We start from the raw sequence: 19,079 nt of genomic DNA, 5'->3' as shown, positions 1-19,079 counted from the left end.
GTTTTTGTCTTGCTGATTGTGCGGTGCGTCGCGTGGGTGGGGCCGGCCTTTCGACACCTGTGACTCTGTCTGTACCCCTGGGGAATATGTAGCGATTTGATGAAGTTTAGGGATGGGCGATTTAAAATGAGTCTCGAAATTCTTGGAGATTATATAATTTGAGTTCTTACCATATTCTTAACATGCGAATTGGCTTCAAGGTTGGGCAATCGCATTGGATCACGTGGCCGGATTACTCAGGAACGCCGAAAAAAATATGCTTGTAAGACAAACTGATAACGGCACCCACTACTTCTATTTGTCTCAAAAGACTTGCCTGATTTGTTGATTATTTGTTGATTACACTCGGCTCAATGTCTGCTTTTGCCAGCACTATTGCATGACACAATCATTTCAACCATGCCAAGTGTGAACAATGAGATGATCAGAAGAAGGCGGGTTCTGTAGAAAAACTGGAACTGATTCTCTCCGCCACGATTCTTCATGAGTGCCCACAAATGTGTAAGAGTACTAACTCCACTCTGGGAAGCACGATAACTCCAGACTCCATTGGTGTTTCATCGCATTTGTGTTCTATTCTCTGGATTTGCTGCACAAGGTTGGCTATGTTGCCCCGGTGGACAAGCCCGAGCCCTTGGTTCCTCAATTCTGGTGATAGTGATGTTGTTGATGATCCCACAGATGTCTCATCCGGCGCTTCATCTGTTCATCGTCTTTTTGCTGCGTGGGCGTGGAAGTAGCAGTGGCTGTAGCAGCAGGAATTGTCTCACGAGCGAGAGCGTTGGGAATGCTCTGCCGCCTGAAGGCAACCGGGATAGATGGGCCACCACCATTATCACCACCGATGTCTGCGGAAGACAATGCAGCCCCGTCGGTGGGCTCCGGGGCAGGAAGGGCAGCTTCAATTTCTTCAAGCAACTGCTCCGCCACCACTTCGGCCTGGTAGACGGCAGAAAGTGGCAGGTCCCGCTGGAGCACGGACACCGCAACCTCGCGCTTCAGTCAAGCGGCGGAGAGAACATTGTCCGGGAGATTGTCGGGATAACTCGGGGGCCTCGCATATTCCTGCCGCGGCCAGTTGTAAGGTTCAAAAAACATCCTGGTTCTCCGTTAGATCACAGACGGTAAGAAGCCTCAGTAGTAAAACGTCAAGAGAACTCACGGATCTTCAGGATAGACACGGAACCCAACATCTCGTACCGTGCGGTACACTTTCACGTCGTCTTTCATATATGTGAAAACGGCTAGTTTGCGGGAAGTATCGAGGCCCGTCGGTTAGTTTCCCGATTCCTTGAGAGGGATTTGGATGGAAGATGCATTAATGGGGTTGAAAACGTACGATAACATAGGCTGCCCGGAGTCTGCGAGTCAAAGCCGTAATTTTAGATGAAGTGCTTTCCATCGATAGGGGCCGTAGCTCGAGGATCGCCATCGCTGAGACTCCCAAAAGCCCAGGCAATGGAAGGCTCGTTCGGAACGATTTTCCGCACCTTTCGAAGCGAGGAACAGGGTCTAAAGGTCATACTCAACCAATTATCCCAATCTCCAGCCTTGCGCTCCATTGGCAGGACCGTTCATCCATCGAAGAGCCTGCACTTTGTTTTCAAAAAGAGATCCTAGAGGGAATTCGTCCCTATGTCAAGTGTCCCCGAAATTGTCAGCTGCCTTCTTGCACGGGGACGGGGGCCATACACTTCACAACTAAGTCGCCCGCTACCAACACTAGAAACAACCAGAGATTTGTACTCATCGGCTCGAAATTCCTTCCATCTGTCCTTGAAGGTCTTACCCGGCCTTCTCTGGTAGTGATACACCGTCTGTCCCGACATTACCTTGTCCACCCCCCAGCGCTGATTGTCGCACACCTCATCAAACCCTGTTCCATAGCGGCAATAGTATGTCACGCTGCAGTCTCGATCTTTCTTGCCGTACTGCGCTCTCTGCCAGCCGCCCTTGGCGTTAATTAGAGAAGCAGGTACATCCTCAAACTCGACGGGAGGGTGCGTCACGATTCCCGGGCCCATGGCTCCCTGACCAATATTTGCGACAATTCCTGCATTGTACTCGTGCGCAACCTGGATGTTATCCTCGATGCACATGTACGCCGACTCTACCAAGTCATCGAAGCCATATCTAATTCCCGCGAACGGAATGCCACTATCAAAATCTGCAAAAGAGATGCCAAAATCAGATCGATCATTCCTTGAGATGACGAGTAGACTTGTAAGGAGGCAAACGTACGAGTGGCTAGAAGGGCAGGAAGCAGGAGTACTTACCGAGTAAGGCATTAACGGCTTCGATTCCAGTCTCCGCATCACACAAGGGATCGTTCTTCCCGAGCGGCCAGTACCCATACTTGCTTCCTCGTTTTCTCAGATGGCCAATACCTTCACCATTTTCCTGTTCTTGCCCAATTACAACTTTCAACAGGCTGGATCGGTGGAGATGAATATGGCATTCTGTGCAGTACTACGTTTGAAAGGCTAACACAGCCACGTCTAACACTCGCGCTAGATTCGATCAGGTCGCATGCAAGGCCACCTTCGTGACCCATTGCGAAGATAATCTCGACCGAGTCAGAACGGGTTACGGCTGGAAGCCGCTGGAAGATATCTATCGCTCATATCTTGCGATGATTGCGTCCCGAAAGGTAGAAGTCCGGCAGTGGCCCAGCGGCCGATGGGAGTGGAACACTGACACCGATCAACTCGCCAACTCTCCTTTCCAGAAGTTTGGTCCGTGGCGGTTCCATACTTATACTCCCACGGATGTTCAGCTGTCTGTATCGGCCCTGAGAGACCTGCTGGATGCGATCGAGGCTCGCTTACCCACCAACTCCAACCACAGCCAATCCCGATATTAGTATTCCGATGATATTCCCCTGGTCAGACCCAGGTGTCCGCGACGAGGCCCGGATCATCCCAAACAGCTTCGCCAGGGCATTCTGCGACGCCACCGCGACCATCTGTACGACCACCCCCCGACGACGCTTTCGGTACCTGGCCCCGGGGATCTGCCTCCCCACGATAGCAGAGTTCCGCACACAGCCGTTCCGGGATTATGAGTACGCGGACTCGTCCTCGCAGAAGCTGTTTCATCTAAGGTCGATCCGACCCACCTTGTTGCTGGTCGCGGACCCTGAAGGATCACTATCACTATCATCATCACCACCACCACCCCTGACTCCACCAATGGTCATTCCCGACCCCGACATCACCATCAATTCTATCTTGTTCTCACGGCAGCAAGTCAATCTCCCGGTCCCCGCAAGACCCGCGGGGTTATATTTGAGCGGTGATGACAACGACAACTGCGCTTGGAGTCCGGATGCCATCTACTTCAACCATTCAGCATCGGGGAGCAGGGCTGGGTGCGGCGCAGCGACGGGACGATCATGGGCACGGACTACGCGGACGATTTAGATCCGAGACCCGGGACCACGAAGTCGGAACTGTATCAGTGCGTGGAGAGTGGGTGCGTCCCATACCGTCACGTCCCAATTCATCAGGTGCTGCAAAACTGGGCGGAACGGGTGCGAGAGGGGGACTGGGCGGTAGATGAGAATGGGGTGTCGGGGGGGATTGGAAAGTGGAGGGAGGCGGATACAGAGGAGGCGTGCCGTTGGGGATTTATTAGAATAGATGTGTCAGTCAGTACACGAGACGTGTACACGTGTACTGACTGACACATCTAGTCTGGCTGTGTCCGTGCGAGACCTCCTTCATCTCCAGCCGGATAGGCACCTGACGTTGCCTGTCTTTTATCGTCATTACCCACAATTTGCCGCCCTGTACGACCAGGACCTGACGCAGCCGCCCTCGGACACGACCGCTAATCTGATGCACTCGAACGCATTCCTGATGAATGTCCTGGTCGTCGCAGATCTGTCTTCAACCCGATCAACCTCCTGGGTCACGCGAACTGGGCAGGAGGACATCGACCAAGCCTTCTCCTGGATCAGGGGGCAGGCAATCCACCAATCAATCCTCCATCGGAAGGATGAAGTGGCTCTACTGCTCTTCGCTATATGGTTACGTGAGATGCAGGAGTTGGATCTCTGGTGGATGCGCGACCGGGCGCGGAATGAATGCCGCTCGATTTGCGGGATGCTGCCTGCGCAGTGAGGATTGGCGCATTTGCGGGCTGGCAGAGTATCTCACGGAGCGATTAGTGGTATGATTGGCTTTTCTAATTGCAAAGACTGCTCTGTATCTTGGGCGAATAGAATACCAGTAACTGTACTCCGTAATAAGATCTGTAATGACCATCCGGGGTTACATCGGGTATCGGCCCGGGCCCGAAAGATGGAGCCTTTCGCTTGTGCACTCACGTGGTTTTCGATGACCTTTGAAAAAGAGGTGAGTTTACACATTCAGAGTCAGTAGTCCGGATGGCAACGGGCGGACTAACCCTGACAAGATAGTAGAGCTTAACGAGGCCTCAGCCACAGTAGGCACACCAGGCTTCGAACATCACGCTGCCGAGATCACGCTCGCTGGTGGGTCGTTTAACCCTTCTGTTACAGCTCGGTAAACCATTGCGTGACTCAAAACTGATCCTTGTATACTTTACGCTTGGCCGTGGACTGTGTGAGATTGAGTTTTGAGTCATGAGTTCGGGTGTAAAGTCTCCTTCAGTCCATATCATGCCCCCCTTCACGAATTATGTCCGGCAATTCATGGGAGCAGGTCCCTCTAGGACCATTTAACGTGTGCAGAACTCCACAATCGGATCTTCCAGATCACCTGGGCCGCAACGGGAAGATCCCGCCAAAGTAACCCTCCCACCACCTGGTGGGAGCATTTTCAACCCTCCAATGAACTCGCCGTGCGGTACCATCCCAGCTTGGTCAAGTTTTTTCAGCGTGTGTACTATCACCCCGCAGCTCCGGAGTTCTTCTATTATCTCCAGAATCTGAATACTCCGGAGTGCTTGATTGACGAGGACTTCAACGATATCTTTGACGGGAGGGATTGCTACGTCCACCTGCATCGCGCCACAAACTGGAACTCCGCCAATGGCGATGAATGGGATATTATGTGAGATTGGCCCTGACCTCACTCACCACTTCTGCCGAGCAATGAGTCGTTAACAGAATGCATAGATTCGATGATCACGGAGAACAAGGTCGAGGTGCAGGTCAATGGGCAATGGCCCCTGGGAGAAATTGGCACCGATAAGCTGGGTAAAGATTCTTTCAAGACGATTGGCCCGTGGCGAATCCATACATATACCGCTGCCGATGTTGACAAAGCGGTTTCAAGCCTTTCAGGCCCTTCTCCACGAGATTGAGATCCGGTTACCCAGCACCAGCAGCACCAGCACCAGCAGCGACTCGGCTCAATCAGAATCGTCTCCCTCCGCCTCCCTGCCCTGGTTTGGCCCCGCCGTGCTTTCGGAAGCCCGCCTCGTCCCCAACAGCTTCATCAACCGCTTTTGCACCGCAACCAGCACGGCCACCCCCCGCCCGGTCCGCTTCCGCTACATCGCACCAGGGGTCCGCCTCCCGACCGAGGCGGAATTCCGCGCCCAGCCCTTCCGAGACGCCGAATACAAGTCTGCCCTATGGCGTCGGCTTCCCGTGGTCCGCCCGATCAAACCCATCCTCCTCTTCCTCGCCGACGCTCCTCCCGACGCCCACAGTCCGGGGAAGACCGTCATGGCCGTCCCCAAGCCAGATACATGGCTCAACTCTCTGCTCAGCGGCTTTGGGGATGGCAACCGACAATCCCCGCCCCCGCGTCCCGCTGGTCTGTATTTGACGGCCGACAACCGCGATGTCAAGAGTTGCGAAAACGGCTGCCGTCTGCTGCTGCCGTTTGGGGTTGGGGGGCATGGCTGGGCCCGCCGCAGTGACGGCACGCGCATGGGCGACTACGCCTGGTTGGGGTGGGAACCCGGCGGACGCCAACTACGATCTGTACCAGTGCGAGTTCAATGGGTTTATCCCCTGGCGTGACACCCCGCTGCACCAGGTGTTGGAGAGCTGGGCGGAGCGGGTGCGGGCGGGGGATTGGACTGTAGGGGAGGATGGGGTGGCCGACGGGGTGGAGCGGTGGCGGGAGGCCGACACGGAGGCTGGCTGGCGGAAGTATTGGATTCCAGTGCGGTGGTGATCGCCTGCAGGTTCAGTGTGGTTGTATAGGGCACTATCTCATGTTTATTGGTGATCATCGTATCGCTCGGATGAGGTACAGGATTTCGAAAGAAAGATGAAGACGCAATACAGAGCTGCCTGGCTGCCTCTTGATCACGTTGGTATTAATTATGACCCTTTCTGTATTTTGTACTTCTTTGTACTGCTGTTGCCAAATGCGACATTAGTTGTTGACAGCTTGGCTTTCCGCAAGGAGTCACTCTGGCTGGGGATGCCGTAAGTGGTCCGTGCGCAGATGCCCGGTCGGGTTCAGTCGCCAGCAGGGAGGCACCAGAGCGGATGTTAACCAGATCTATAGCCAAATGATCAGATCTCAGAGCCGATGAGTAGGCCATGAATCCCCAAATGAACCGGTGAGTTGAAGGTCTCTCGGCTTGTTTTTATTATTTTTTCCCTATTTCCCGCAGGATCATCATGACGAAGTCAACAACGGCGCGGATCACACATCTAAAGTGGAGCCAGCATTTCCACCCTGGACAAGGAAGACACCGTCTGCATAAGACTACATCATATCGGGAGAGACAGGGACAAGTCCCAGACAGGAGTCACGGGAAAACCCGGTGGGTCACCCTCCTCAATACTACCTAGTACTTTGCCACCCCCACAAGCCACAGCACAGCTCCGCTCCAGCTCTTTGTCCGATCAGACCACCTTCTCGTAATCCTTATAGGGTAAAGAAAGACGCAAATACCGTGGCCACCGGCGACAAGTCGCAGAAATAGCATGATTTCGGCCGAGGGGCGGTCAATCTTAACACTGGCCGGATTCCCAGTCCGTGGAGTCTGGGCGCTGACCTCATTTGCATCACATTCCACCGTCTTGTGGCCGTCACTCTCCGCCCTATAATATACCCGATCGCCAGCATTGACTACTATGTAAGATTTTTCTGACTACTCAAACACACACCACACCACACCACACCACAATGCCGTTTTTACCACTCTCACAAGTCCGTCATCTACGGGACAAGCTCCAGGACACGAAAGCGGAGATTTCCACGTGGGGATGCGAGGGCTACGGCGATAACATCAAGCAATGGAGCGATTCGTGCGATGAAGATGTTGTGAGTTTTCTCCCCCCTCTCCTCCCAACAATATCAAGTACGGCCGGAACTGATGAAAGCAGGGCGCAGTCGTCCGAGTGACCTGCGCTGAGGAAGCCGCCACCGTGGTGCGATTTGCGACGCACAACCAGATCCCCCTGGCCGTCCGGGGCGGGGGCTACTCGACGAGCGGCAGTTCGACGGCGCGCGGAGGCATCGTCCTCGACCTGGCCAAACTCCGGCGCGTGCGCGTCAACCCCGAGGCCCGCGTGGTGGCCGCCGAGGGCGGGGCGCTGTGGGCGGACATCGACGTGGCGGCGGCGCAGCACGGGCTGGCGGTGGTGGGCAGCACGCTGAGCCACATCGGCGCGGCGGGAGCGACCCTCGGCGGCGGGTACGGCTGGCTGACGGGCCAGTACGGGCTGGCGATCGACAACCTGCTGTGGGCGAAGGTGGTCCTCGCCGATGGAAACATCGTGATCGCCTCCGAAACTTCCCATCCCGACCTCTTCTGGGCGATGCGCGGCGCCGGCCAAGAGTTCGGCGTTACGGTGGAGTTGGGGTTTCGCGCCCATCCCCAGCGCAATGCCGTCTTCGCGGGCACGCTGCTCTTCGTGCCGGAGAAACTACCCGTCGTTGTCGATTTCGCGAACCGGTTTCAGAAGCAGACGGACGGGAAGCAGGGTCTTTGGTTCGGGTTCACGGTTGCGCCGGCCATGACGCAGTGCTGTATCCTCGTGGTGGTGTTCTTCAATGGGGATCAAGAACGCGCGGAGCAGTTCTTCGCGCCGCTGTTGCAGGCGGAGCCGATTGTCAACACCGCGGGGATGATCCCCTACGACAGTTTGAATGGCATCCTCAACACAACGGACACGCTGCACCGCCGCGGGAGCGATACCGAGGTCAACATCAGCTACCCGCTGGACGTCGCCATGGGCCCCCGGAAATGCATGCGCGGAAGCAATGTCACCCTCCCGCTGGACCTGGGGTTCGTGCAGTCGGTGTACGACGAGTTCAATGGGATGGTCACGAACTGCCCGCAGACCCGGGATAGCAGGCTGCTGTTCGAGCTGCTGCCGAATGCCCAGATCATGAAGGTCCCCGACGATGCGACGGCGTTCGCCAATCGCGGGCCGTATTACAATGTCAGCTGCCTGTTTCGGTGGTACGATGCCGATCTGGATGTGCAAGTACGGCTGTGGCAGGCCAGTCTGTTGGGCCGGATCGAGGACACGGCGGGGATCAAGCGGCCGGGGTACCAGGGGCCGAGACGGGGGACGGGCATCTATGCCAACTATGCTGGTAAGACCACCTGCTCTTGACTGGGTGTAAGGATTCTAACCGGCGATAGGCCACGACGTATCCAGCAAGATACTGTTCGGAGACAACTTCCCCCGCTTGCAGGAGCTCAAGAAGAAGTACGACCCGCACAATACGTTCGACAAGTGGCACCGCATTAGGCCTCCTGTGAATATGCGGGAATAGGGGGCAAATTTCATGCAGTGAAGCAAGCCTGCTACAGGAGGTGGCACTGAGCAGAATTGGGAAAATCTTCTATTCGTGTTGGCCGTGAATTGGGACTCGGATTCGAGACTCAACGACGGTCTCTTTGCCGGTCGGCAATGTATTCTATACCCGTTGTGATATGCACACGCTGCAAAATTAGCTGTCCCAGTTGAATTTATATAAGCTTAATGATTGAATCGATGCTACGCGATTATAGATTAGACAATCTAACCTGAAGTCAACCGATAGTGTAGACCAAAACACCCTCAACACAATACCCGAACCATGCGTCGTTGGCGAAGTGATAGACCAGCCAAACACGAGAATCCCTTTGTTTCCACCCTTTGCCAAGCTATAACTCTAAACCTCGGATCCGAAGCCCGGGCAAAATGCGGAGTCTGGTCGATGGGTCTGGATCGACCGGGGTTAGACTTTGCGCTGCTCGTAATGCCCTACGGTCCACTGTTCGGTTGCGAGTGCATAAGGTTAGGTCAGAGCGTCTGGCCTTAAGGGAACCTCGCCACCGCTGAACCACCTTTTTTGCGGGGTCGCTTGCTCGGTGGAATCCTCCGACCCCCCCTGTGAGCATTGTCCAGAGGAAAGCTCGCGGTTAAGCTCTGTAGCAGCAAGCAGCAGCAACCCAGCCGAGTATCTGTAGTTCTGATATCGCCAAAATGACCCGTCTTTCGTGCCGACGCGCGATCGAGCTGAAAGCGACACTGCAGGAGACCCGGGCGGAGGTGTGCACGCCCGCCGATGCGGATTATGCGGAGCGCATTCGCTGTCTTCAGCTGGGTGAGGTTGAGTCGGTACGTCTGCCTAATTGAAACCTGCGTGATGATTGACCGAGGCAGGGCGCCATCGTGCAAGCCACGACCACCGACGAGGTTTCGCGTGTGCTCAGCTACGCGGCTCACCACCACATTCCGATTATCGTCCACGGTGGAGTTTTCGCGACGAGCAACCCACCGAGAGGAGAGGCCGGCATCGTCATCAGTGTGGCGCGCATGAGCAAAGTCGTGGTTGATCCCGCCTCGCGCACACTGGCCGCCCAGGGAGGAGCGAGATGGGAGAACCTCGTCGGCGTTGCGGGTGCGTTTGGCCTCACGATCGTTCCGGCCACCGGGGATGATACTACAGGTGATGGAGGGATGGAAGGAAGTGGCTGGTTGACGAGTTGCCCTGGCCCGATTATCAACAATCTAGTGAGTGTCAAGATAGTCCTGGCGGATGGGAGTATTGTCACAACGTCGAGCACGGAGAAGCCTGATCTCTTTTGGGCGCTGCACCTGGCCGGAGGGGCGCTTGGTCTTGCCACTGAATTGGTGTTTAGGGTATATCCCAAGTCGAGGCAGCAAGGGGTTACGAAAAGCCATCAGGATGGTGGTATGTTCTACCGTTTCACAGCTCCTTCTCGCAGGGGTTGATTTACTGTACGATACTAATTCTTTTAGGGCCGACGTTCGGACTGGAAGACTCTGGCGAGGACGATCTACCACGCTTGCAGAGATTGAAAAAGCAATATGATCCCTATGGGCTGTTTGGTAGTTTGGACAGTGCCTCCTTAGACACGCGGAAATAGTTCCTCGGTCGGGTTTGGTGATGCTTGGTGTCGATATGCCGACATTTAGCCATGTATACGTACAAAGTCAATACAAGAATCACGTTTTCTCGGCTATGTTGTAACTCGTCTGGGGTATATCAATTCACTACTATTCACACGATCTCTTTCCTTCCGGGCCTCGCCATAATATCCAGACATAGCGGGCATGTGTTCCTGCCGCTCATGACCCAGCCATCCAGACAGCGATCGTGGAAGACATGCTTGCATGGCAGCAGATAGATCAGTTGCATCTTGGTGACAACTTCCAGGCAGATGGGGCTACACATGACGTCAGTGGCTTGCCTTGCTATCGCAGACGCGACAATCCTAAGCATCCGTGACACTCGCTCACCAGAGAGCAGGGTTGTTATACCCCATCAGCTTGCTCCGCTCCGTTTGGATGGAAGCCCACCAGTCCCCGTAGAGATCCTTCACGACGCTTTGCTGGAAGTAGAGCAGTCGTCGTTCCTCCGAGTTGCGACTGGTGTACGGTAGGATGGGCTCGAACGCGGTGTTTGGGGGGGTAAAGTCTGCCTCATAGCGTCGCTTGACGATGACCCTGGTAGCTTATCAGCGTGGAAGTGAGGACTCAGCCAACCCGTCACAACTTACAGCATGAAGACCGTGATCGAAAGGACGATGATGTACAGAATGCAGAGATACAGCGGGAGTTCGTCCTGCTTGGGCGGGAGGGTTCCATACTCGGCGTGGACCCAGGCTGGAGCTTTCAAAGGCCGCGAACTAGGGCTGGGGCTGGGGCTGGTGGCGGGTAATGGCACGAAAGGCGGTGACATGGTTCGTGAGCAGGAAGTCGATGACCTTGTCCACGAGAGGGTATTCGTGAGGCACGGCCGTTCATCTTGATCGTAAAACTGGAGCCTGCGACAGAAGTCGAGGACGATTCCTTGTCTACTTTACGAGCCAACAATCAATAATATAGTGAGTGATCTGGAGGCTGGGGGTGGGGGACTTGATATTCGGGAAGCAACCCGACCCCGGGTCCTGCTCATCATTCTCATGTGATATACGGGGTGCAAGGAGGGGGAGATCATGCTGAGGCTCCAGCTTTTTACTGGAAATGGACTGTAGCCATGGGTGGAATACGCGGGGTTTTATGGTTTGGGTTCGCCGCATCCATACATTGGCCCGTCACGCGACCCCCCACGACAAAGCCGCAAACCCATTCACCGCTTCTCACTTTCCGTGAGCGAGTCTTGGTGTTGCAAAGGTTCCCAACACGATCTCAGTGGGGCTGGCTTGGAGACGAGGGGAATGCGAAGGTCCAGGCAGTTCTGGCCAATGTCTGGGCTGTGCCCGCGACGGCCCACGCCTTGTTCTGCTTAACCAGGGCTCCAGATCTGCCTTCACGAGTAGGGGAGCTGACTGCCCTGACTCACCCATCACGAGGCCCCTCCCCAGAGCTGAGATGTATAAATCAGACCCTGCCAATCGCCAAGGTCGGTTGGCAACCAGGAGATCATTTCCCACAGCTCACATGTTCTGCGTACACCATCATGACCACTCAGAATCATCGACCACATACAGTGTGGTTGATAGGTGGTGGGGTCGAGTCTCTGGTTGCTGCCTCTTGTTTGATAAATGAAGCCAAGGTCCCCGGCAGTCGAATCTGTATCCTGGACTCAAGAGGCCAGCGATCGCCTACTGGCACGATCCGAAATAATAAGTCGACACGCAGGCGGCTGATCACGTCTAGTACGAGTCACTGTCAGGACCTGTCATGCGCCTCAGCCCATGAACCATATCAATCTCACCCCCGCGACGTCCCCATCTTCCACCATGACGAATCCCTTGCCACATGCACCAGAGACCGCACCGAAGCCTTCATGTCGGAGCCCATCAATTTCCTCGCGCATCTCGGGCGCAAACAGGTCTGGCGCAAGAACCGCAAGGACATCCTCCACTTCCTCCTGCAGGATGAGGAAGCATACGAAAGGATGAGCATCCAGCTGGTGTTCGATGAATCATTCTTCGAAACCTACTTCTGGAGGCTATTCTCATCAAGGTAAACCCCGCCTGTCCCTGATGCATCCTTTCTCCGCTGGAGAACCCGATGCTAAAGGGGGTGATGTCGGGTTTCAGTTTCGGCCTGCGACCCTCGCACTCCGCCGTGGAATTCCATCGGTACATCAGCAAATACCTAGACGAGGTCATCGGCAACAGCATCCAGATCGCTGACCCCCTGCAACTGTCCCTGCGGAAGACTGTCCTCCAACCGCTGCGAGCCTACCTTCGCAACCAGGGTGTGGAGTTTCAGAAGCTCCACGTCACCGACATCAACTTCCACCCGGACAGCTACCCTCACACCGCCAGCGGCATTCAGGCGATTGACCCCTGCGGACATCCCATGGTCTTACCCGTGCGTGCAGAGGACATCCTGATCGTGACGCTCGGCTCCGCCGCATCGGGCATCGTGACCGGAACCCCCGCCAGTCCTCCACCGGCCCTCTTCACCAGTACGCAAAGTCTCCTCGACGATCCCAGCTGGGCGCTATGGTCGGCCCTCGCCAAGAAATCGTCGCAGTGCGGCAACCCAGCCTCCTTCTGCACCCATCTCCCGGAGTCCCGCCTGGGGATGTTCGTCATCCACCTGCCGCAAGCCGAGTTCAACGTCCTCCACCACCGCGTCCTGGGCACTCATCCCGCCGCTGATGCCACCATCGCAGAAAGCAACTGGTCCTTGAAACTCGTCTTCCCGCAGCAGGAGCAGCACGAGGGAGATGAATCCCACCGCTCTATCCTAGGCTACGGCTTCACCCCGGACGCACCGGGCCACCACATCAACAAACCCATGCCCGCGTGCAGCGGCAACGAGATTCTTGCCGAGGTCTTGAGTAGTCTCAGCATTCCACCTGCCCAGATTATGTCTCAAGCCAGGACTGTGCCTTACGTCCTCCCGCTGGGGTTGTCACCGCTCCTCAAACGCGACCCCGGCGATCGGCCGGATATCATCCCATCGGATCTGGGGAATCTGGCGCTCGTGGGGCAGTACGTGGAGATCCCTGAGGAGACGGCGCTGATGACCGAGTATAGTGTGCGGTCGGCGCAGCTGGCGGTGCAGCGGCTGATGGGCGGGATGTCGAAGGTGAATGTGGCCGAGGTGCATAAGTCGTTTCTGGCGGCGCGGTATGGGCGGAAGGGTGGGGTAGTGCCTTGTCGGTAGTTCGGTGGTGGGGATTATCTCAAGGATGCTTGCTTCCTGCCGATCGGGAATGAGGGGTTTGTTTAATGTTGGGATAGGGCTTAGTAGGATAGTCGAATGCACAAGTACCCATACCAATTCCTGTTCTTTGGACAATCACACATCCAATACATAAAGTCTGGTGTCCTTCACCTTGTAGACTTGCAGGTCAAATCCAGACTACGATCAGAGAGTGCCAAAGTAAGATCAGACCAGCAATAATACTATCTCCTATTGCATCGCAACTACTAGGTACTCACTTAATCAGAATGCACATATCACTACCACACCCACCTCCCCCCTCACTTCGACTCCACCCTCGCCAACCCCCTAAGCTCACCTCCCACAACCCTAACCACCTCCTCCCAGCCCTCCTCCTCCCCACACAACCTCGCCCGCAGATACGCCCACGTCACCCGCTGGACCACGCCCACCAACTCCACGCTCTCATCCGTCGTCTCCTTAGCATCATACCCAGCAATCCCGCCCAACCCATGCGTGGCCCCCACAATCGTCAACAGACTCTTCGGCGCGGCACTATGTACATACGCATCAGCATGCCACTCGGGCCCACGCACCGTCAAATGCGGCGACGCGTCGGCGTCCCCAACCGCCACCAGCGCCGGGGTGCGCATCGTCGCGAAGTCCGGCTGGCGCAGGAAGGGGTACATCTCGTATGCCTGGGGGCTGAGCGCGTCGCCGCCGTTCCCGATGGGCGTGAGCAGGATCCCTGCTTGGATGCGCGGGTCGAAGAGGTCGACCATGCTGTCGTCGGCTGGGTCCGTCAGCTGCATCCCCAGGAGCATGGCGGCCGTGTGCGAACCCATCGAGTGGCCTGCTACCGCGATGCGGGTGTGGTCCAGTCTGCCCTTGAGGAGCGGGACGAGGTCCTCGATAAGGGTGAGGTGGTCGAGGATGAGTTTCATGTCTTCCACGCGAGAGCGCCAGAATAAGGGAGCGCCCTCGACTGAGGAGTCGAGGCTGAGGGACTTGGAGCTTAGGTGGGTCGGTTGCAGGACGATGAAGCCCCGCGCGGCCCAGAAGTGGGCCAGTGGGCCGTAGCCGTTCAGCGACGAGAGGTGGTTCGATTGGCCGTGGCCGTGCGAGAGGAGGATGATGGGCAGCTGAGTGTCGCCTGTGGCTGGGGCGGTGATGCGCATGTGCAGGTCGATGATGCGGTTCGGGGCCGGGAGGATCACTGGGCTGATGGAGATGGTTTGCTCGGGGGCGGGGACGGCGATCTTCGCGGCTTGGCCGATCAGGGCGTGGTCTTGCATCGTGCGGAGGTTGGCAGGAGTGGTCATCTTAGAGATTGGTCTTTGTGTCGTCTTTGTTTTGTGAGCGCCTGGGTAAATATTGATTGAGTGCATTTCGATGGAACGACGAGCTGTATTTATATTCATGCTTTGGCTTAGTTGTGGTAGAGATTTGATGCTATCCGACTGTATAGTAGAACCAAGACACTAAGCCCAGACAGGAGAATCTCGCGGGACCCATGATATAACTCAAGTAGCCACCGGGGATAGCATCGCAGGTAAGCAAACCTCCCTCGGATCTTCTCGTAGATCATCATGGATCCAATCGAGCTTGTCCCGATCGGGCAAAACCCGCGAGCCTTTACTGTCGGAGTTAACTCCATTCCAAAACCCGGGGGGGTCTGTCTCATCTCCATAAACTCCATTGCTTAGAAATTGCAATCTCATTCTGGTAACTAGTTACATCAAAAGAGTATCAGTCACACTAGCAAGCAAGCCGCATAAAACATATGTAATGACAAATGCGCACGCCAAGCGCCAGGCCAGGGCCCCTTCATCTGATAGCATCTCTCGACTGCCTTGCTCTACCCCCGTCTCACCATACCATAAACGAAACACATGGTTGCATCCGTTGACATGACTCCTTCAAACTCATATTGTCCAATCCCCCTCTCCAAGCCTCGTTCTGTATCCCTTTCTCAGCCGAGAAGCCGCCAAACCGCCTTCCCCGCAAAGACCGTCGAATAGATTCCCGCGGAAAGCAGCCCCATCCACTCGCAAACCAGCAGCACCCTCGCGTATGGATCGAAAAGTTCTTGGATCATTGTCGCCGCCTCCTCACACATACACAGATCTTTGCGCATGGAAAGCTCGTCTTTCAGTGCTCGGGCCCACATGCCGTTCGCAGGGAGGGTCTTCCAGAACAGGAGGTTCCACAGGTAATCGGTCGCGATGGTCGAGTAGAGTTGCGCGAGGTAGGTGGCCACGAGCAGGCCGCAGCGGCCGTGGTTGATCAGGTAGGACACGCTGCAGTAGAGGAGGAGGCCCGCGGCGAGGGGCGAGGAGCCGGTGATGGCAGCGAGATAGCGTTTGATCGGCGGGGCGAGGTTGGTGGTCATGATGAGGGTGAACACGAGGACTGCGATCTGGTTGATGAGGATGTAGATCTGGGTCATCGTGGTGGCTGTGTCGAGACTTTGGTTTGATTATGATGAGTGGTGTTGATCTCGGTGAGTGGGATGTGGAGGTGGTGAAAAGTTGTAGAGTAAAGGAAGAGGTTGATATTGAGCTGGCTGGTGATGACCGTTATGTGTGCGATAGTTGGAGTGTGATGTAGGAGAGATCTGTTCTTACGATCCTCGCGGTTGGGAAGAGGCTGTAAATATGAATTTGGCTTCTGGTTGCGATATTCACTCGAAGTACCAGGAGGACGATGTCCTTCTCATATGGAGGGTCCAGCCACCCGTGGTCATCAGAATTTGATGGCACATGGGGACCAATCTCCCTGCCATATAGATGAAGATTGTTGAGGCAGAATGGTGAATACAATCCACCTCATGCTACCAAGCCGATGTATCCAGTACCGCTCCCACTCTTCTTCTTTGCCAGCCTTCTGCTATATCCCAATGCCATCTTTCAAGCTCGTCTTTTCAATTTCCTGCTAGTGTAACTGCCGAAGAAATCTAGTTATTCCCTAAGGGTTACGCTGCTGCACATAATGAGAGGGCTGACCAGGGCAAAGTGACAAGAGCGAAGTACTCCCTCGGCGGTTGGGTGCTTGAATGCTCATTCACAGGCGATGTACGCATCCCCCAAGAATCCGAAGGATTTAATTTTCGAGTTGGGCGCATGGTTCGTACCTAAAACGGTCAGCAAGATCTCATGTCGCTGAATGGCACGGTGTAAAGTCATATTGGGAGACAAAATGTCGAAAGGACGGGAGAACTAGCGCGGCTTCCCAGTTTATATACCCCTTGCAACAAGTATATCGCATCCATGCCCTAAGTAGATATTATTTGATTTTTTTGAATGCCATTTTCAAGAGCACGGAGTGTTAAGCATCTTTGGAGATCCTGTATAGTCCTTTTCCTTTTCATTTTTTCTTTCTTTTCTTCTTTCTCGACTAGCGTTACCATTAGCCTCTATTGCCACCCGCGTCAGGACCAGCCTATGTCTTCATCAATAGTGCGCTGGGGATGAATCATGTTTAGGCGGACAAGAAATCCATGAACATCGAACTTCAAGGTTTTGAAGAATGGGACCAGGGCAATTGGAGCGAGTTCGAGCACGAATATGGAAGCGTAAATACATAGTGACAGTGCATGGCTCGACCCGATTATCTTATCTCCGAGGAGTGATCTCGAGCTCGGGTTCGGTTTCGTATTCGCACCAGACGGTCTAGAGCCACTATGTCGGTTAACTATAGCTCTTTTGACCCAAAACATGCAGTGGACCACAGACTGTTTCGTCCTTGATCTTTCGTTGATACCATTTTTAGATAGTTTTAAAATTTTTGCTGTAGATCTATACACTGCTGCCTGCGCACTCGCAAATTTGGATGCAAAGGTTCCTGTTCACAGTGGACATATATAGTTCCATCTATCTCGACGATGGGTGTTAGACAGAGGCTTCAATCCTACCCGATATCACACGTTTATAAAACAATTCTCAATGACAGAAACAACCCTCTATGCTTATACGCCGTCTGTGACGTGCGCCCTGCTGGCGCTTTTCCTTTTCCTGGGTGCCACCGCGTACCACCTCTGGTTACTGATCCGAAAATGTGCATACTTCTTCACTGCCTTTGTGATCGGCGGTCTAAGTATGAGTCCAGCTTTCTGCCGTCCAGAGACGCAAAGCTAATACCCTGCCATAGTCGAAACAATCGGGTACGTCGCGCGGGCTGTGAGCGCCCACCAGAAACCCAACTACACCGTCATGCCCTACGCACTCCAGAGCCTGTTCATCCTGATCGCGCCCTCGCTCTTCGCCGCCTCCATCTACATGATCCTGGGCCGCATCGTCACCCTGACCGACGGCGACTCGCGGAGTCTGATCCGCGCGCGCTGGATGACCAAGATCTTCGTCCTTGGGGACGTGCTCGCCTTTCTGATGCAGTGCGGGGGTACGATGCACCACCCATACAATACTGCAGATCAAAAACTGACCGTGTCGCAGGTGGTGGCATCCTCTCCAGCGCCAAGACCAGCAGCACGCTCAAGCTGGGCGAGAACGTGATCATCGTCGGCCTGATCGTGCAGATCCTCTTCTTCGGCTTCTTCGTCACCGTCGCCGTCGTCTTCCACCGGCGCATCACCGCGAACCCGACGTCGACGGCGATGACGTTGAGCGTCCCGTGGAGGAGATACTTGTGGGTGCTGTACGCGGCCAGCGGGCTGATTCTGATTCGGTGTCTCTATCGCGTCGTTGAGTATGCGCAGGGGTCAACGGGGTCGCTGCAGAGCCATGAGACGTACGCTTATGTACTCGACGCGGCGCTTATGCTGATCATGATGGGGATTTTCGTGGCGTACCATCCGAGCCAGATTCTCGATCGCGGAAAGAATGTCGCCGAGATGGACCGGCTGTATGATAGGGTTTAGGGTGTGCAGCGTGGGAAGCTTGCGCTGTGTTCGCGGTAGTTATTTTGGATTCTCACTTGATTCGTTTGTTTCAAGCTTATCCATGATCCTGTACCATAGATTTTATTAAAGGAACAATATAACATCTTCAGACAATATGGCCGAGCGGTCTAAGGCGATAGACTAGAAATCTATTCTCTTCGGAGGCGTCGGTTCAAATCCGACTGTTGTCGTTTTTTACTCCAGCTGGGTTGGCTGGGTGGGTCTTCGCGGGAATAGCTTAATGAATTGGACGGACTGTCTGTGTCTCGATGCCTGATTACACAGACAATCGCCGTTGTGGGGACCAGAAGCAAGCCAGAAACGCAGCAATATATTCCACCCCCTGGGCGCCGCCCTTGGGCGAGCCCTGGTTTACCCATAATCTCATGCGTGTACCCGAGCACTTTCAATGAACGCACTCGGACAACCACTGGAGCTGACTAGTTCGCCCTCCTATCCTCCACATGCTGGGCCCTCCCGGCCCACTCAGCCTTAGCCTCCATCGTCTCGCTCTCGGCGCCCTGCACTGACTTGTACGCGATCTGATGCACGGTGTACCAGGGCCGCTGGAAAAGACCATCCAATTCCTCAAGCGACCGTCCCGTCGTATCCTACACACATTCGCCCAGCTAGTTCTTTCTAAAGCTCCACTGGACAAAGACTGACTCACCGGCATGGCGAAGTAAACATAAC

General features: G+C 55.1%; 10 protein-coding genes and 1 non-coding gene across 11 annotated transcripts; 7 read left to right on the top strand and 4 right to left on the bottom strand.

Moving 5' to 3' along the window:
- Positions 1 to 1,330: 1,330 nt before the first annotated feature.
- Positions 1,331 to 2,298, bottom strand: BO82DRAFT_153532 (uncharacterized protein). The gene is made up of 3 exons (XM_025630188.1): positions 2,277 to 2,298; positions 1,693 to 2,167; positions 1,331 to 1,633 (listed from the first exon to the last, which is right to left on the bottom strand). Exons 2-3 carry the CDS (start codon positions 2,097 to 2,099, stop codon positions 1,534 to 1,536), a joined length of 507 nt encoding a protein of 168 aa, XP_025488836.1. The 5' UTR covers positions 2,100 to 2,167; positions 2,277 to 2,298; the 3' UTR covers positions 1,331 to 1,533.
- A 982-nt stretch (positions 2,299 to 3,280) lies between these two features.
- BO82DRAFT_153538 (uncharacterized protein) lies at positions 3,281 to 4,348 on the top strand. Its single transcript, XM_025630189.1, has 2 exons — positions 3,281 to 3,653; positions 3,715 to 4,348. Exons 1-2 carry the CDS (start codon positions 3,395 to 3,397, stop codon positions 4,122 to 4,124), a joined length of 669 nt encoding a protein of 222 aa, XP_025488835.1. The 5' UTR covers positions 3,281 to 3,394; the 3' UTR covers positions 4,125 to 4,348.
- BO82DRAFT_434859 (uncharacterized protein) lies at positions 4,305 to 6,116 on the top strand (the record flags this gene model as incomplete). Its single annotated transcript, XM_025640975.1, has 6 exons — positions 4,305 to 4,358; positions 4,420 to 4,498; positions 4,718 to 5,039; positions 5,079 to 5,185; positions 5,265 to 5,786; positions 5,854 to 6,116. 6 exons carry the CDS (start codon positions 4,305 to 4,307, stop codon positions 6,114 to 6,116), a joined length of 1,347 nt encoding a protein of 448 aa, XP_025488834.1.
- A 661-nt stretch (positions 6,117 to 6,777) lies between these two features.
- Positions 6,778 to 8,946, top strand: BO82DRAFT_153423 (FAD-binding domain-containing protein). The gene is made up of 4 exons (XM_025630187.1): positions 6,778 to 7,220; positions 7,283 to 8,501; positions 8,551 to 8,644; positions 8,725 to 8,946. Exons 1-4 carry the CDS (start codon positions 7,083 to 7,085, stop codon positions 8,732 to 8,734), a joined length of 1,461 nt encoding a protein of 486 aa, XP_025488833.1. The 5' UTR covers positions 6,778 to 7,082; the 3' UTR covers positions 8,735 to 8,946.
- A 334-nt stretch (positions 8,947 to 9,280) lies between these two features.
- On the top strand, positions 9,281 to 10,364 carry BO82DRAFT_434857 (FAD-binding oxidoreductase). Its single transcript, XM_025640974.1, has 3 exons — positions 9,281 to 9,514; positions 9,560 to 10,091; positions 10,160 to 10,364. Exons 1-3 carry the CDS (start codon positions 9,380 to 9,382, stop codon positions 10,285 to 10,287), a joined length of 795 nt encoding a protein of 264 aa, XP_025488832.1. The 5' UTR covers positions 9,281 to 9,379; the 3' UTR covers positions 10,288 to 10,364.
- Positions 10,365 to 10,387: 23 nt separating this feature from the next.
- Positions 10,388 to 11,186, bottom strand: BO82DRAFT_394499 (RING finger protein). Its single transcript, XM_025638745.1, has 3 exons — positions 10,921 to 11,186; positions 10,661 to 10,867; positions 10,388 to 10,587 (listed from the first exon to the last, which is right to left on the bottom strand). The coding sequence occupies exons 1-3, from the start codon at positions 11,100 to 11,102 to the stop codon at positions 10,422 to 10,424; spliced, it is 555 nt and encodes a 184-aa protein (XP_025488831.1). The 5' UTR covers positions 11,103 to 11,186; the 3' UTR covers positions 10,388 to 10,421.
- Positions 11,187 to 12,152: 966 nt separating this feature from the next.
- Positions 12,153 to 13,576, top strand: BO82DRAFT_342214 (uncharacterized protein; the record flags this gene model as incomplete). Its single annotated transcript, XM_025633573.1, has 2 exons — positions 12,153 to 12,331; positions 12,409 to 13,576. The coding sequence occupies 2 exons, from the start codon at positions 12,153 to 12,155 to the stop codon at positions 13,487 to 13,489; spliced, it is 1,260 nt and encodes a 419-aa protein (XP_025488830.1). The 3' UTR covers positions 13,490 to 13,576.
- Positions 13,577 to 13,809: 233 nt separating this feature from the next.
- Positions 13,810 to 14,784, bottom strand: BO82DRAFT_290773 (alpha/beta hydrolase family protein; the record flags this gene model as incomplete). Its single annotated transcript, XM_025631700.1, has 1 exon — positions 13,810 to 14,784. One exon carries the CDS (start codon positions 14,782 to 14,784, stop codon positions 13,810 to 13,812), a length of 975 nt encoding a protein of 324 aa, XP_025488829.1.
- A 228-nt stretch (positions 14,785 to 15,012) lies between these two features.
- BO82DRAFT_421440 (uncharacterized protein) lies at positions 15,013 to 15,974 on the bottom strand (the record flags this gene model as incomplete). The annotated part of the gene is made up of 2 exons (XM_025640166.1): positions 15,611 to 15,974; positions 15,013 to 15,218 (listed from the first exon to the last, which is right to left on the bottom strand). Exons 1-2 carry the CDS (start codon positions 15,936 to 15,938, stop codon positions 15,013 to 15,015), a joined length of 534 nt encoding a protein of 177 aa, XP_025488828.1. The 5' UTR covers positions 15,939 to 15,974.
- A 1,459-nt stretch (positions 15,975 to 17,433) lies between these two features.
- On the top strand, positions 17,434 to 18,365 carry BO82DRAFT_290954 (RTA1 domain-containing protein; the record flags this gene model as incomplete). Its single annotated transcript, XM_025631708.1, has 3 exons — positions 17,434 to 17,584; positions 17,639 to 17,887; positions 17,941 to 18,365. The coding sequence occupies 3 exons, from the start codon at positions 17,434 to 17,436 to the stop codon at positions 18,363 to 18,365; spliced, it is 825 nt and encodes a 274-aa protein (XP_025488827.1).
- A 130-nt stretch (positions 18,366 to 18,495) lies between these two features.
- On the top strand, positions 18,496 to 18,577 carry BO82DRAFT_t254. Its single transcript has one exon. It is a non-coding gene; the product is annotated as a tRNA-Ser (tRNA).
- Positions 18,578 to 19,079: the final 502 nt, after the last annotated feature.

This window comes from Aspergillus uvarum, assembly GCF_003184745.1.
Source record: "Aspergillus uvarum CBS 121591 unplaced genomic scaffold BO82scaffold_54, whole genome shotgun sequence".
Lineage (NCBI taxonomy): Eukaryota > Fungi > Ascomycota > Eurotiomycetes > Eurotiales > Aspergillaceae > Aspergillus > Aspergillus uvarum.
The sequence above is the reverse complement of the archived record's forward strand: the minus strand, read 5'-3'. Positions and strand labels throughout refer to the sequence as shown.